This window comes from Scyliorhinus torazame, chromosome 30 (assembly GCF_047496885.1).
Source record: "Scyliorhinus torazame isolate Kashiwa2021f chromosome 30, sScyTor2.1, whole genome shotgun sequence".
NCBI classification, from domain to species: Eukaryota; Metazoa; Chordata; class Chondrichthyes; order Carcharhiniformes; family Scyliorhinidae; genus Scyliorhinus; species Scyliorhinus torazame.
In genome coordinates this window covers 13537854-13555504 of record NC_092736.1, presented here as the reverse complement: position 1 = coordinate 13555504, position 17651 = coordinate 13537854, and the positions used below count along the sequence as shown (strand labels likewise).

General features: G+C 50.7%; 1 protein-coding gene across 6 annotated transcripts in view; it reads left to right on the top strand.

Moving 5' to 3' along the window:
- The window catches only part of LOC140404392 (AT-rich interactive domain-containing protein 3A-like), a 231627-nt gene that overhangs the window by 188058 nt on the left and 25918 nt on the right, over positions 1–17651 (top strand). For all 6 annotated transcript variants that reach the window (XM_072492848.1, XM_072492851.1, XM_072492847.1 and 3 more), the window contains one exon: positions 14968–15151. In XM_072492848.1, the coding sequence (XP_072348949.1) occupies positions 14968–15151 (184 nt within the window). The remainder of the gene's footprint in view (positions 1–14967; positions 15152–17651) is intronic.

Genomic DNA, 17651 nt, shown 5'->3' with positions numbered 1-17651 from the left:
CGGGAGCACCCGGAGGAAACCCACGCAGACACGGGGAGTGACCCAAGCCGGCAATCGAACCCAGGTCCTGGCGCTGTGAAACAACAGTGCTAACCACTGTGCTACTGTGCCGCCAAGGAGGTCAACGAGCACGGGCGACATGTGCACAGGGACGTGGTGTTAGCTCAGGGAGGAGCAACAGAGCTGTGGAGGACATCAAGTTTACAGAGTCTGGGGTGCATTGAAATAGTTTGATTTAGAGGTAACAAAGGTATGGATGAGGAATGGCCTCTCGGCCAATCACACCATGCGCTTGCAAAGTCCCTGTGTGAACTTCCCTTCTCCCATCCCTGACATCACTATTTCGGAAGCATTAATACCCACCGAGCCCACACTCAGCAGGACCGTGGGCCAGACCAGTGCAAGTGCCCTGATGTGTGCTGTCTGTGAACGTGACTCACTACTGGGAATATTAGATCAGGGATTTAAAGGCACACTCATTCCTCCTGATCCCAACCACCTTAAAACGCTCAAGAAACCTTGTCATCCTCAATGTCCCAACTCTGCAGATATTAATCCGGTTCATTCCTAAACATGTCAATCGGCTGCAAACCCTTCTTTGTCCTTTGGACCATGTTGGCCGCTGTATCGTGAGGGATTTCAATCTTGCAACAATGTTAAGCTTAACTCTTTGTGTCAGCTGGTGGTTGGCTCATTGTTCAGGTTCAGTGGTTTTACTGACCTGTTTTTCTTGGGTGGGGAGAGCAAGATGGGCCAACCTCCACTTTATTCTCAGGTGGACAAGGGTCACTGGGCCTTGTGGGCACTGCTCCCGCGGTTACTCATGGCGCACGGCTGCTGGTTCTTCAGCACCGTGGACTCACTGACCGGCTTGCACTCCCCCCCCCCCCACCACCTTTCTAATACTGACATTCCCTCGTTCTGTCCCTCTGGGGTAGCACGAGTGGTTAGCACTGTGGCTTCACAGCGCCAGGGTCCCAGGTTCGATTCCCCCGCTGGGTCACTGTCTGTGTGGAGTCTGCACGTTCTCCCTGTGTCTGCGTGGGTTTCCTCCGGGTGCTCCGGTTTCCTCCCACAGTCCAAAGACGTGCAGGGTAGGTGGATTGGTGATGCTAAATTGCCCTTAGTGTCCAAAAATGTTATTGGGGTTATTGGGTTATGGGAAGTGAGGGCTTAAGTGGGTCGGTGCAGATTCGATGGCCCGAATGGCCTCCTTCTGCACTGTCATTTCTATGTCCTATGTTCTCATCACCTCCTCTTCAAACCAAAGACAAGCCCGTCTTCCAAACTTATAATCATAACCTTTATTGTCACAAGTAGGCTTACATTAACACTGCAATGAAGTTCCTGTGAAAATCCCCTAGTCGCCACATTCCGGCGCCTGCTCGGGTACACAGAGGGAGAATTCAGAATGTCCAATTCACCTAACAAGCACGTCTTTCGGGAATTGTGGGGGAAAACCAGAGCACCCGGAAGAAACCCGCACAGACACGGGGAGAACGTGCAGGCTCCGTACAGTGACCCAAGCCTGAAATCGAACCTGGGACCCTGCCGCTGTGAATCAGAAGTGCTAACCACTGTGCTACCGTGCCGCCCGTAAAGAGAGGCTGGGTGTGAGTAATCAGATTCCCTGAACCCTCGCAAGGACCTTGCCTTTGAAGCTCAGCTTTGGCATGGCCTCCAGGCCAGAACGTTCAAATGGATTTGTGCAAAGGGTTTATTTTCCCTCGTCTGCTCTCTCTCTCTCTCTCTCTCTCTCTGTCTTTCTCCCTCTCTGTCTCTCGAAAGAAGAGTATCAGGGGCCCAATGAAAGGAGCTCTGTGTGTCCCAGATATTTGCTGCTGATGAATGGGCTCTCGGGTCCAGCAGCATTACAAAGTGTTAACCAGGGCCATCTGAGTTTGATTTTACTCCTGTGAAGGGGGGTGGCGTTAACCGTGTGTACCTGTATTAGATTACACACAGCCCCAAGCCAACACCTCTCATGTACAAGAAGCCCATGGAAATTGGTGCCAGTGCGGACGACTTTGATTTCTTATCAGATGAAGGGGGGATGGAAGGGGGGCGGGGGGGGGGGGGGGGGGGGGTGCAAAGTTTCTTAGGGGAAAAAAAGAGTCCTTTGCAATTTGGCGTGCCGGATAAATTATTCCTGACCGTTTTTTTAAATTGAAAGTCTGGAAGGGGATTGGGCACCTCTGTCAGTTTTGGGAGGTCCTATCTTGGAACTCAAGCTGGGCTGGGCTGAAAGGTCTATAACCTTTCCCCTCTGGAATTCTGCCCTCCGACCCACAGCATCATCAATCATGATGTGCCAAATGACAATCATTCATCATGGAGGTGACAGGATGTGAAAACAGCAGTGAAAAGCTCAAATCACCAGTGTTAACTGAGACCTCTCTCTGATCTTCAGGCTCCTGGGCAGGCAGTTTTCTGCCTATCTTCTGTAAAATAGAAGACGCACTATTCGATTTTCTTCATTTTAGTTTTTGAAGCTGCTTCAGCTCTTTTTTTTTAAACATCCCCCCCCCCCCCCCCCACCATAGCTCCATACTTTATCGTTCTTTGCAACCCCCCATGGTGAGGATTGCTGCTGCTACTGTACAGTTCCACAGCTGTCAACTTCCATTTAGCGTCTCCCTCACTTGTCTGTCAGTACGTTGGGTGACAACTGCCTCCCCCTCTCCGAGAAAGTCGGAGATTTCACAGGGCAGAAGGAGGCCACCCGGCCCTTCGGGTCTGTGCCGGCCCTCGGAATGAGTACCCTCCCTATGCCTGCACCCCTCCCCCTCCCCCAGCCCACCACACCCCCTTAACCCAGCAACCCCACCTAACCTTTTTGGACACAAAGGGGCAATTTAGCACGGCCAATCCACCTAACCTGCACATCTTTGGACTGTGGGAGGAAACCGGAGCACCCGGAGGAAACCCACGCAGACACGGGGGAGAACGCGCAGACTCCGCACAGACAGTGACCCAAGCCGGGAATCGGACCCTGGAGCTGTGAAGCAGCAGTGCTAGCAACTGTGCTACCGTGCCGCGCGTGGCTTTTGGCTACTCCTGTCTTCCCCCCCCGCCCCCCCCCCCCCCCCCCCCCCCCGCCCGCCCGTCAACTGAGCCCTCTACTGGACAGCTTGTGGCGCAGTGGTTAGCACTGGGACTGCGGCGCTGAGGGCCCGGGTTCGAATCCCGGCTCTGGGTCACTCTCCGTGTGGGGTTTGCACATTCTCCCCGTGTCTGCGTGGGTTTCACCCCCACAACCCAAAGATGTGCAGTTTAGGTGGATTGGCCTCGCTAAATTGCTCCTTAATTGGGAAAAGAAAAATTGAGCACTTGAAATTTAAAAAAAATTTTTTTTAAAGAGATAAGCCCTCGCCTAATGTCTCTTCATGTGGCTCTATGTGACTTATTGTCGTGACAATGTTTATTTTTTGAAGCACTCTGGGAGTGTTTTTAATTGTGTCAAAGGCGGCTTCTAAATGCAGGCTGTGTCTAGCAGCCCTTTGGAAGAGCACAAGACGTCTTGAACATCCGATTCCGTCCCGGTTCTTTTTTTAAATAAATCTAGCGTACCTAATTCATTTTTTCCAATTAAGGGGCAATTTAGCATGGCCATTGCACCTACCCTGCACATCTTTGGGCTGTGGTAACGAAACCCACGCAAACGCGGGGAGAACGTGCAAATTCCACACGGATGTGACCCAGAGCCGGGATTGAACCCGGGACCTCGGCGCCGAGAGGCATCAGTGCTAACCACTGCGCCACCGTGCTGCCCCAAATCTGACCCGGTTCTACCTGCTCCAGCATTGGGGGCTGTGCCTCCAGCTGGTTGCAACCCTCTCCACCCCGCCATCTCACTTTAAGGCGCTCCTTAAAAACCCATCTCTTTGATATCCGGGGCGGGATTGTCCAGTCTCCCCCGGCAGTGTATTTCCCGGCGGCGTGACGTTTGTTGGCGGTGGGATTTTCCATTCCCGCCGCTTGTCCACGGGATGACCCAGTGAAGCCCCCCCCACGCCGGCGGGAAGCCCGCAGGGGAAAGGGTGCGCTGCCGGCGGGGGAAAGAGAATCCCAATGGCCAGAGAATTCCGACCCTGATGTAACGCCCCCCTCTGTGGCTCAAAGTCCTATTTTGCTTTGTGCAGGCCCAGTGGCGACAAGGGTGCTGAGGCCAGTAGAAGCTGCCGTTGTTGATCACGTCCTTACATGGTCACCAATGGCAGAGTGATTCCAATGGGAAAGGCGCAAGGGGGGCAGAATGTGGCGGAGCGCGGATGTCCCGGAGGGTTTTTGGGTTGGAAGAGATTACCGAGATGGGCAGGGCCAAGGCCGCGGGGGAATTTTCATCTTCCCTGCTCATGCACAGTGATATTTGTTGTTATGTTACTTCGAGTAACATAGGCTGCTACTTGATGTAGGCTTTGCTGAAAAATGCCCCAGACTCTGAGATAAGTTCAACGTATTTATTGAGCGATTAACAATGCTCCTAAATGAGTTTGACACTCTGCTAATCTGACTCTAGTAACTCAGTCTACTCTGCTAACTATACAAGCTTGCTCTAGTGCACGTGCTAGGGTGTGACGGTGCTGTTAAACAACCCTGTCTTGCTCTCTAGGTTTCTGCCGGTGGAAGAGGCAGAGCCTGTGTGCCTTGTCCTTTTTATAGTGGTTGTGTAGTGCCCCCTTGTGGTAATGCCACCTCTGGGTGTCCTGATTACCCATTGGTTGTGTCCTGTTCTAATGACCCATTGGTTGCGTGTCTGCATATCATGACAATATTCATCTACATGAAAAGCGTTATGTTAATACCCAAGGAATCTCAAAGGCAACAGTCCAACCAGAGTCAGCTCCCTTGAAATGAAAATCGCTTATTGTCACAAGTAGGCTTCAAATGAAGTTACTGTGAAGAGCCCCTAGTCGCCACATTCCGGCGCCTGTTCGGGGAGGCCGGTACGGGAATTGAACCGTGCTGCTGGCCTGCCTTGGTCTGCTTTCAAAGCCAGCGATTTAGCCCTGTGTGCTAAACCAGCTCCTTGAGGGAGAGAAAACTGGAAAAGAAGCTCAATGCAAATGAAAATTGCAACAATAAGTTTATTTTAAAAGAGTGTGACGCACAGCAGATTGAGTGAGATTTGCCATGTCAGTCCTGTCATTGACACACTCTGCTGATTTGTTTAACCCTCGCACATTGACACCTCCTCAAGAAAAGATTTGATCCCACCCAGCAAATTGAGTATTATTATTTTTTTTGCAGTTAGGGGGCAACTTAGCGTGGCCAATCCACCTACCCTGCACATTTTGGGTTTTGAGGGCGAGACCCACGTAGACACGGGGAGAATGTGCAAACTCCACACGGGCAATGACCCTGAGGCGGGATTGAACCTGGGTCCTCGGCACCGTGAGGCAGCAGTGATAACCACTACACCACCATGCAGCCCCAAAGTTGATTATTATTACTGACTTGCTTGTTGGCCTCCATTGGCTCCCAGTTAAGCAACAGCTCAATTTTAAAATTCTCATCCTGATTTTCAAATTATTCCACAGTCTCGCCCCTCCCCATCTCTATGGTGGGTGTGTGATGAAGGTTGAGGTCTGTAAGGCTGGGCTGGGCAGGTTTTTAGTCTCTCGGAGAATCGAGGACAATGACGGATAAGTGGAGTTTTTAAAAAATAAATTTTGATTACCCAATTCATTTTTTCCAATTAAGGGGCAATTTAGTGTGGCCAATCCACCGAGCCTGCACATCTTTCGGTTGTGGGGGCGAAACCCACGCAAACACGGGGAGAATGCGCAATCTCCACACGGACAGTGAACAGAGCCGGGATCGAACCTAGGACCACGGCGCCGTGAGGCAGCAGGGCTAACCCACTGCGCCACCGTGCTGCCCTGGACAAGTGGAGTTGATGGAGATCAGCCATGGGCCGGTTTAATGGTGGCGCAGGCCTGAGGCCTAACACTTGCCCTCTTTCCTTACGTCCTCCCAACGGGCTGGCCTCCCAAGGCATCATTCACGGTGAACCAGGGGTAATTTTGGGTCAGAAATAAAGGGGCTGATTCCCAGCTGGCCATCTGTTGAAAGCTCAAGGGACCGATTAACAGCGAAGGCCCTCCTGGTGCGATTTTCAATCGGGCCTATAAGTGCCCAAGGGTAAATCTCGCACGAGAGCTCTCCCAAAATTGTACTGCTATCCTCCAGTTGCTGTCAACAGCATTGTCAAGTAAAAGGGTTGTTGTGTTGGATGCTCTGGATCCGTGGAACACATACAGGTCACCAACATTTGAAATAGTGCAACACTATTTTATTGAATCATTAACTGTTTAACATATTCTCACTGTGGGTTAACACAATACTAGCTTTAACTAAAGACCTTTGCCTTGTCCTAACCAGTCGATGCACTCAGCACATGGTGAATGTCTGTGCTGCAGGCTGTGAGCTCTGTCCTACTCGGAGGCTGCATCTCGAATGAGCGGGAACTCTGATGCCCCCTGTCTTTATAGTGCGTGTGCTCTAACTGGTGATTGGCTGTGGTGTTGTGTGTGTTGATTGGTCCCGCTGTGTGTCCATCAGTGTGTGTCTGCACCATGATATACTGGTATATATTATGACCGGGTTAGCGCCAAGAGCGCCTCATAGTGATGTAGCTACTGATGCAATGTCACATGGTCAAGTGGCCGAGATCTGGGGGAAAGCAGAAGTAGAACCTTGTGCATCGTGCTGAGATGTACACATATATCAGTAAATAAACAGGAATGTTTTTTACGAATAATAAGTGATCCCAGCTGGGATTCTCTTTCAGAGGGTCAGTGCAGACTCGATGGGCCGAATGATCTGCACTGTACGGATTCTATGATTCTTATAGGCTCGAATCTTTTCTCTGAGTTGTGGAAGGAAGGGGTTAAACAGGACAGGATGATGCTAATGGAATTGTTTCTTGTGGAAGGCTGCATAAATATGCACATTAGGTTCCTTACCAGGTTGCAGTTTACACGGCGAAATGCACTTTTTGCTAAATGTTTAATGTCTTAAGTTACGCAAGATAGCAAGGCCTTCTCCACTCACTGGGGACTGAATAGGTCAGGCTCTGTTACATCCTGGACTTCAGTAGTACTGGGATCGCCCTCTGCCTGTGTATACGATGCCGGTTGCCCCTGGGGCCTCAGGTGCCCATGGTGACAGGGCCCCCCCCCCCCCCCCCCCCCCCGCTGAGCCGAGGTGTCGCGTGTCGTGAGAATTCTTCTTTCGCCGCTCCCGCGGTCACTGACTGCAGCCTGTGCAGTCGTCCCCTGCCCCTCACACGTGACAGCTCAGATGCTTATCAGTGGTGAAAGGCCCAGGGATTTGTCCCAGTTTCAACATTTGCAACAGCTCCGCCTGACAGGCCTATTATTTCCTATTCAATCTCTGTAAATTCAATCAACATTTGCAAAGTGACGAAGCGCCCTGCCTAATATAAACCATTTGAAATGTGCTTCAAGGCCAGGAGTAATTACATTTCCTCCTTTTCAATGCATTTAAATCCAATGACAAATTTTGCACACCGGTATATTAACTCTTCTACTTATGTTTATTTTGTGTCGCATTACGCAAGAGGCACGCGCCATGGGCATTTTTTCCGTTGCCTTCTTTCCAAATGGCTGTTCATTGCCTGCAGTGGAAATATGGGTGGGATCTTGGGGCTGGGGTCTTCCACCGCCCAATGCAGTCCCGTTTTGCCCAGTGTTCCACTGCGCGCACTATACCACTGACCTGCGCCCGGGTGTCCGAGGCGACCTCCTGGACTTCGGGTCACCGGAGGCCGCATGGTGGGGTCCCACGGCCTTCGATTCTTGTCTGCCACCTTCGATGAGTGGAGCTGCTCCTGGCGCGACGGCACAGCATTGCGCAACGTGGTGGCAACCAGATTCAACCTGTTGGCTAAACATTTGCCTGGGTCGGTGGGGGGGGGTGGGGGGGGGGGGGGGGGGGGAGAAAGCCACACCTGGGACCTTTTAGATCGACCTGCGGGAAGGGGCGCGGCCCTCTCCAGTTTACATCCGCCCCGAGGGGAGCCTCGTCAACGGTGCAGCATTCCCTCTGTCGGGCACCAGAATTTTGCGCGCACGTTCTGAAGTGGGCCTTGAACCCACAACCTTCTGATGCGGTGGCAAGAGGGTATCACTGATAAGTAACTTGTCCTTCCTGTACCATCATGAGCTGAGGGATTTGGCAATGATAGTTGAACATGAAGGTCGCAGTGTCAGAGGCCTGTCACAAGCTTATCTGCTCACAGACCAGCATCAGATAAGAGCCTTTTCATTCAAACCAGGGAACTCAAATGCAACAACAGCAATCACTTATACAGCACCTCTAACAGACTGAAGCTTGCACAGCATGCCACGGAGGACCTTCCGAACAAAATGTGACACTGAACCACGAAAGGCGGCGCGGGGCGGGCGACCAAGGTTTTTGACTGAGAGCGTTGAAGACATTCGAGGCTGACTTGGACAGATTTTTGGGTTTGGCACGGGAGTCAAAGATAATGGGGAAACAGGCAGGGAATTGGAATTAAAGCCACAATCAGAGGAGACACTTATTGAATGTCCGAACAGGCTCGATGAGCAGTCTGGCCCACTCCTGTTTCTTTCGACGTTACGGTTTTGATGAGTAGATTGAAAGCGGAGAGAGGGGCAGCGAGGTAGAAGAATGGAATTCCAGAGGCTTAGAACACCGCGACCTGGAGGTTCCCGTCCAAGTGACCCGCCACCCTGACTTGGAAATGTAGCGGCCGTTCCTTCACTGTCGCTGGGTCAAAATCTTAGAGTTCCCTCCCTAACAGCACTGTGGGTGTATCCACACCATACGGACTGCAGCAGGTCAAGAAGGCGGCAAAAGCACCGGGATTGCTAAAGGCACAGCCTCGAGTGGGCGGCACGGTAGCACGGTGGTTAGCACTGTTGCTTCACGGCACATGGGTCCCAGGTTCGTTTCCCGGCTGTCTGCGCGGAGTCTGCACCTTCTCCCCGTGTCTGCGTGGGTTTCCTCCGGGCGCTCCGGTTTCCTCCGCAAGCCCCAAAAGACGTGCTTGTTGGGTGAATTGGACATTCTGAATTCTCCCTCGGTGTACCCGAACAGGCGCCGGAGTGTGGCGACGAGGGGATTTTCACAGTAACTTCATTGCAGTGTCAATGTGAGCCTACTTGTGACAATAATAAAGATTATTAATTAATGTGAGGAAAGCCTGGAGGCCAAAATTGGAGAAGTCCTGAGATTTTGGAGGGGGCTGGAGGTGGGTGTGTGGGGGGTGGGGCGGGCAAGGCCTTGGAGGGATTTGAAAACCAGGATGAGAATTTTTAAATTGTTGCATCGCAAGTGTGGGAGCCAATGTAGGTGAGAGAGCACCGGGTGGATGGGTCGTAGTGCGAGTAAGGGTAGCCGTGGTTTGCACAGATGGAGAGACTGAAGGGGCTGTTTAGTACAAGGCTAAATCGCTGGCTTTGAAAGTAGACCAAGGCAGGCCAGCAGCTCGGTTCAATTCCCGTAACAAACTCCCCGAACAGGCGCCGGAATGTGGCGACTAGGGGCTTTTCACAGTAACTTCATTTGAAGCCTACTTGTGACAATAAGCGATTTTCATTTCATTTCATTTCATTATGGGTCCCGCTGGCTGCCCGAGCTGAGAGCCAGTGTTACTGTGACGACCCGGGGTCTTTGACGACATTCCCCACCTGGTTCTTTTAAAGCAAGAGCTGTGAGTTTGTTGAAGGAGACACTTGTGTGTGTTTCACTGACAAGTCAGGATTGCGGGGCAGTGTAACTTGTTGAGGCCACGAGACCTCTGGGTGACATCTCCGTGGGCCACGAGAAAAATGATCATTACAGTCACATTAGCAGCATTTGCCGATTAAATGTGAAGTCCTGATGTAATGTCCATAAATCAAGAGATTCAATAAAGGTGGGGGCACCAGTTTAAGTTGCAGTGTGTGATCCTAGATCATTGTGTATTGATTCAGCCAACATTGAATTGTGTGCGAGTACAGTTAATAAGCCGTAACTCATGGCTTCTTGTCTCTCTGTTTTTCCGCCCTCCATTCCCATGCTCTCCGTGCAGTAATATCCCTGAACCATAGAACCAATGTCACCTGCAAATGGCCCTTACACTGGTACCGTGTCTAGTATCAGGCAGTGAATGGCCTCTGTTCTGTGGACCAGCACTGTCGAGCCAATGGCCAGAATCCCACGACCAACTCAGTACAGTCTTGTCGTCCTTGGCCCGTCCACCTTCTCCCTGGACTAATTTGGATCGACCTGCAGTTAGCGCCATCGCCATCAAGCATCCCACGGGGGTTCAGGGAGCGAGTTATGTGTGGTTTTAGGAGCCAAGTTTGGAATGCTAGTTATGTGTAGTTTTAATAGAGAGCCTGGTTTGGGTGCTAGTTATGTGTAGTTTTATTAGAGAGCCTGGTTTGGTGGTGCTAGTTAAGTGTAGTTTTAATGGAGAGCCTGGTTTTGGGGTGCTAGTTATGTGAGGTTTTAATAGAGATCCTAGTTTAGGGGTGCTAGTTATGTGTGATTTTAATAGAGATCCTGGTTTGGAATGCTAGTTTTGTGTGGTTTTAATAGATATCCTGGTTTGGAATGCTAGTTATGTGTGGTTTTAATAGAGATCCTGGTTTGGGGGTGCTAGTTATGTGTAGTTTTATTGGAGATCATGGTTTGGAATGCTAGTTATGTGTAGTTTTATTGGAGATCCAGGTTTGGAATGCTATTTATGTGTGGTTTTAATAGAGATCCTGGTTTGGGGGTGCTAGTTATGTGTAGTTTTATTCGATCGCCTGGTTTGGAATGCTAGTTATGTGTGGTTTTAATAAAGATCCTGGTTTGGAATGCTAGTTATAGAACATAGAACATAGAACAGCACAGTACAGGCCCTTCGGCCCACAATGTTGTGCCGACCATTTATCCTCATCTAAGATCAATCTGTGTATCAATCAAATTATGTGTAGTTTTAATGGTGATCCTGGTTTAGGATGCTTGTTATGTGTGGTTTTTATAGAGAGCCTGGTTTGATGTGTGGTTTTATTAGAGATCCTGGGTTTAGGGTGGGAGTTACGTGTGGTTTTACTATATGCCTTTTTAATTAAAACCAAGATTTACCTGTTGGATATGTGTGGGTTTAATGTAAAACTGTCACCACTGCTACGTGCACTTCAATAATTCCACTTCCAGGCTGCGTTCTTGAACAAAGAAAGAGAGATACGTGGGGAAATATAATCCTGGTTTATACACATTGCGATCTTGATGCCCAAAAGTGACTGAGATGGGCCACGTGTCAGAGATGGGCCTCCTGCCAAAGGCCACTGGGAACTCTCTGACATATTAGCTGCAATTAATTTCACAGTAGTTATCGTTGTCTTAAAAGGCTTTCGGCCGGGTTCAGCAGCGGTTCCGTTTTCAAAATCAAACCTGTGTTTGTAGCTCTGGTGAGAGAGCGCGTCGAACCGTCACCAACTTTAAACTGAAGAATTGGAGCTGGAAGACGGGGACAGGATCGGATCTGTCACCTCGACGACACCTGTTTAGGGAACCCCACACCATCCATTTGCTTCTTTTCCGAAAGCTTGTGGTGTGTCTGAAAATAATCAGCAGCAACTGCCCAGCTCCTGTCCCCGGGATCTGTAACCCATCAATCAGCTGAGGAAGTCGAATATACTCATCCTTGTTTTAAAATCATTCTTGTGGCTCCCCCCCCCCCCCCCATCGCTGTATCGTCCTCCATCCTCACAACCCTCCCCGATCTCTAAGCTGCAACAGTTCTGGTCTCTTGCACAGCCCCGAGTTCCATCGTCCCATCATTGAAGGAAGGCCGTGGCTTCGCTGCCTGGCCCCAAGCCCCCTAACTTCTACCCCCCCCCCCCACCCCCTTCCTCCTCCCCTCACTCTCTCTCTCTCTCTCTTCTCGGTCTCCTCCCTCTCTTCTCTCTCTGGCTCCTTTTTCCTCTCTCTCTGTCTCCCCTCTCTCTCTCTTCTTACTTCTCTCTCTCTCTTTCTCCTCTCTCTCTATCCTCTCCCTATTCTTCTCTCTCTTTCTCCTCTTTTTCCTCCCTTTTTTCTCTCTCCTTCTCTCTCTTTCTCCTCTTTTTTTTTATCTCTCTCTCCTGTCTCTTTTTCCTCTCTCTCTCTTTTTCCTCTCTCTTCGCTCTCTCTCTCTCCTCTCTCCCTCTTCACTCTCTTTCTCTCCGCTCTCTCTCTCTTCTCTCTCTCTCCCCTCTCTCTCTCCTTGCTCCTTTAAGACGCGCCTTAAACCTACCGCTTAGATGAAGCCTTTGATCACCTGACCTAACATCTCCATATGTGGCTCAGTGTGAAATGTAAGGTGATTACATTCTGAAGATGCGACTCGGAACATTTCAACACCGTAAAGGCGCTATATGGATGCAAGTTGTTGCAAAAATGTTGACAGCCCTCTACGAAACGCAGCTTGGGCATTTTTAAAATCCTCCCTCATCAGCTCGTTTCAGAGTCCAATGACTGTGCACTCGAGCCCCATGTCAGGCAGCCGAGTGCCTATTTGAGGCTGAGGGGGGGGGGGTGGTCAAGTGGGGACTCTTGTGATGCAGCGGGTAGCGGCCCTGTCTCTGAGCCGGGAGCCCTGGGTTTGAATCTCGCTCCAGGACTTGATGGCCGAGGAATACGGCCAAACTGCAAATCATTCCAACACGCGGCAGTGGCAAAAGGTAAAGAGGGGACGGTGGGGGGGTCTTGGTCAGCGACGTAACGTTAAACAAATGTTAGAACCTCCTCCATCACTACTGATAGTTAGAGTCTGCAAAATACATGTTGCCACAGAAACCGGGGCGGCCTGAGCGAATTGTAACACCGCCATCACCACAAGAGGTTGAATATGGGGCCTGTTTGTCTCTGATAATGGTGCAGTTCCAAATGGAGCCACAGGTGGTGCTCTCTGAGCAAAGTAAGAGCCAAAGATCTCGCGAAGAATGACTTGGCCTCCTTGCAATCGGTGCAAAGTTCAACATCGCGGTGTCTCAGCCAGCGCTGTTTGCAGACGGGTTGAGTGGATTGAAGGACGCACAGTGCGAGAAATCAAAAGTGCCAGTCCTTCGTATTGGTGCTGTTGTTCCTCAGGGCCCTCTAATCCGTGGGGATCTGTCGCGATAGCTGCGCTTGAGGGATGCTTTATCGATTTGAAGTTGTGGCTCACTGGGTAACATCCCTGTGTCGGAGTGAGCAGGTTGTGACTCCCAGGCACAGGCCAGAGGCTTGAACGCAACCATCACGGCTGAGGCTCCGTGCAGCATGAGGGAGTGCTACCGTTTCGGAGGTGGCATCTTTCGGATGAGGCATTAAGCTGCGGCCCCTCTCTGCCCCCTCGGGTGGATGCAATGGACCCTGCAGAACCGTCGTGAGGAAGAGACATGAAGTTCTCCTTGGTGCGCTGGGGAAGATTTGTGATTTACAGAATCACTGCAGTGCAGAAGTGGGCCATTCGGCCCGTCGAGTCTGCATCAACCCTCTGAAAGAGAGAGCCCTACCTAGGCCCACGCCCCAGCCCTATCCACATAACCCCATGTAACCATTTGGGCAGCAGGAGGCAATTTAGCGGGGCCAATCCACCTAACCTGCACATCTTTGGACTGTGGGAGGAAACTGGAGCACCCGGAGGAAACCCACGCAGACACTGGGAGAACATACAAACTCCACACAGTCACCCAAGGTCGGTATTCCACCCGGGTCCCTGGTGCTAGGAGGCAGCCGTGCTAACCATTGTGCCACCGTACCGCCCTAAATTTATCCCGCAAAAACATTTTGAAAAGATGGATTATCTCGTTATTGTTTGTGGAATCTTGCTGTGCAAACATTGACTGCTCAAATATTAACAGTGACTACAGTTTTAGATTTGGATTTAGTTTTATTGTCACGTGTACCGAGGTACAGTGAAAAGCATTGTTCTGCGTACAGTCCAGACACATCGCTCCATACATGAAAAAACATCGGGTGAAGCATACGGAGTGTGGTGCTACAACAGCAGAGGACATGCGTAGAGAGATCTGTTCAGTCCATAAGAGGGTCATTCAGGAGTATGGTAACAGCGGGGAAGAAGCTGTTTTTGAACCTGTTGTTCTCAGACTTCTGTATCTCCTGCCCGATGGAAGAGGTTGGAAGAGAGAATAACCCGGGTGGGAGGGGGTCTTTGATTACGCTGCCCGCTTTCCCAAGGCAGCTGGATGTGTAGTCGATGGGTGAGAGGCGGGTTCGCCTGATGGACTGGGCTTTACTGCACTCAATTGGTTACGGAGTGCTTCCGGATGTCCCAGCTGTTGTGAATGTTGCGGTATGGATGAAGGTTTCCTTCAATTATCCTTGCATTTAGTACCATACCGCCACACAATTTCTGCCGCGGTGTTCGGGATACTAGTTGGTTTTATTTGCGGCTCCCAAAGGGCTCCAGGTTTTGTATTTCACCGAAACAAGAAACGGAAATAAAAAGGGCGAGGCCAAGGAAAGCCGCTGTGGTTGGGTCGGGAGGGAATGATGGGACGATGCCAAAGTGCAGTGAGAAAAACGTGATGGTTGCCCGCGGGATGGAAGACTTGGGAAGACAGGACTGAGGGACACGAGGAACTCCGCAGCCATTGGAGCCTGCGGAACAGAATGATGAGGAAGAGTGGGTGGCACTTGAACCTCTTTGTGGATGACACAGTATTTTTAAAGCAACATTTTAATATTGTAAATGTTACTGTCTGATTCTCCTCAGAACAACACTGAGATTCTAAATGTCCTACAGGTTTTATTTAGAAGCGTCCCTTCATTCCTTTAATCTTTTCTTTCCTCCTGTATTGTTCATACCATTAAAATATCAGCTTGTCACCTCCTGGCTAGGTGAGGGGGAGAAACGTGCCCTGTGCTCGGACCAGTAAGGCTTGAGGAGACGTTGTTCCTCATGGAAACCCTTCTGTCTCTTTTGTGTTACAGGGACGCCAGTGAACCGGATCCCCATCATGGCAAAGCAGGTGTTAGACTTGTACATGTTGTATAAGCTTGTCACGGAGAAGGGCGGACTGGTGGAAGTCATCAACAAGAAGATTTGGCGGGAAATCACAAAAGGCCTCAACTTACCTACCTCAATAACCAGCGCGGCCTTTACACTCAGGACTCAGTAAGTAGCAGCCGCTCTGCCTGACCGCCACCAATGCTGCTGGTCCATCTAGACCGCGCAGAGAAGGCCCTTCGGCCCACCGAGTCTGTGCCGTTCAAACACAACCCCCTAATTATTCCAGCACTTGGCCCATTGCCTTGTGTGCCTTGTCATCGCGAGTGCATGTCCAAATACTTCTTGAATGTTATGAGGGTCTCTTGGCTCCACCCACCCTTTCAGGCAGCACTGTAGGAGCGCCTAGGCCTGGAGGACAGCAGCGCGTTCCAGAAGGATGCTCACCGCTACCTTGACACAGGCAGCTTAGGATAGGCCTCAAAAGCTGGCTCTGCCAGACCTGCTGACATCCCAAGAGATCATTTTTTTCCCCAATATTTTCTTTTTCAAATGGCTTCTACAGAGAAAAATGTTGAGCATCCAACAGATATTGTTGAGGTTGGAGGGTGTGGGATGGGTAGTCTCGACAGTATGACGCCCGGCCAACACAGGGGAGCTGGGCCTGTCAACAAAACTCTTAAGTCTCTCGCATGATGCATGTCCTCCGCTGAAGAGAAGGGGGTTTTGTTTCTGAGAAAAGGGATGATTGTATGAGCCAGCGCTCCCACGGAGGGAGTCACAGTCACGGTGAGTGTTCAGCGGGCACCTAACAAGAAATTAGCATCTTGGCAGAGAAGAGGGACGAAAACAGCCAATGGGAAGAAACGCAAGAGATCAAGAGTGAGGTTGCAGAGGAGATTAAGGGTGTTGCCAGGACTGGGAAATTGCAGCTACCAGGAGAGATTGAATAGGCTGGGGTTGTTCCCCTTGGAACAGCAGAGGCTGAGGGGAGATTTCATTCAGATGTACAAAACTGCGAGGGGGCCGTGATAAAGTATATACGGGAAGGGCCTATTGACTTTAGCAGAGAGGTCAGTGATGAGAGGGGCACAATTTTAAAGTGATTGGTCGAAGGCTTAGAGGGGAGACGAGGAAACCATTTTCACCTGGAGAGTTGTAGAAGGTCCTGAACTCACTGCCTGAAAGAGCAGTAGATAACAGAAACCCTCGGCTTATTTGAAAGGTATCTGGGCATGCACCTCCAATGCCCCAACCTGCAAACCATGATGTGGAGATGCCGGCGTTGGACTGGGGTGAGCACAGTAAGAAGTCTTACAACACCAGGTTAAAGTCCAACAGGTGTGTTTCAAACACTAGCTTTCGGAGCGCAGCGCCTTCCTCAAGTGAATGTAGAGGTATGCCTCTTCTTTCACCTGAGGAAGGAGCAGTGACCGAAAGCTAGTGTTTGAAACAAACCTGTTGGACTTTAACCTGGTGTTGTCAGACTTCTTACTGCGCACAACCTTGCAAGGCTATGGACCAAATACTGGAAAGTGGAATTAGGTTGGCGGGGGCTTGTGTTTTGGGCCGGCACTGAAATGATGGGCCAAGTGGCTTCTTCCTGGTGCCGTAAACCTTCCATGATTTGAAGACAATTGTGACACATTTTTTTCATGAGCAGCCAATTGGCCGTGGTAATTTTTACAAATTTGGGTTTTCTGTCTCTCCCAAGAAGTTGCACGGCATTGGGAGAGGGTAAGAAATGTCTATTTATGACGCTGTAGATATAGTGAGGCTTGGGCTGATTTGGTGGGCAGCAAGGCAGCATTGTGGATAGCACAATTGCTTCACAGCTCCAGGGTCCCAGGTTCGATTCCGGCTTGGGTCACTGTCTGTGCGGAGTCTGCATGTTCTCTCCGTGTCTGCGTGGGTTTCCTCCGGGTGCTCCGGTTTCCTCCCACAGTCCAAAGATGTGCGGGTTAGGTGGATTGGCCGTGATAAATTGCCCGTAGTGTTCAGAATTGCCCTTAGTGTTGGATGGGGTTACTGGGTTATGGGGATCGGGTGGAGGTGTTGACCTTGGGTAGGGTGCTCTTTCCAAGAGCCGGTGCAGTCTCGATGGGCCGAATGGCCTCCTTCTGCACTGCAAATTCTCTGTTAACTCTATGTTAATGGACCAAGTAGCCTTTTCTTGGCTGCTTTTTCAGCTGCTTGAATGGTTGAAGGGGTTAGGGCACAATAAAGAGATAAAGTGACTTCTTAAAATTCATTTACAGGTTTGTGGGCGTCGCTGGCTTGGCCACTATTTATTGCCCATCCCTAATTGCCCTTGAGAAGGTGGTGGTGAGCTGCCTTCTTGAGCCGCTGCAGTCCATGTGGTGTAGGTACACCCACAGTGCTGTTAGGGAGGGAGTTCCAGGATTTTAACCCAGCGACAGTGAAGGAACGGCCGATATATTTCCATGTCAGGGCGGTGAGTGGATTGGAGGGGAACCTCCAGGCGGTGGTGTTCCCGTGTGTCTGTTCCCCTTGTCGTTCATGATGGTCGTGGGTTTCGAAGGGGCTGCCTGAGGAGACTTGGTGAGTTCCTGCAGTGCATCTTGTAGATGGTACACACGGCTGTCACCGTGCGCCGGCGGTGGAGGGAGTGAATGTTTGTGGATGGGGTGCCGGTCAAGCAGGATTG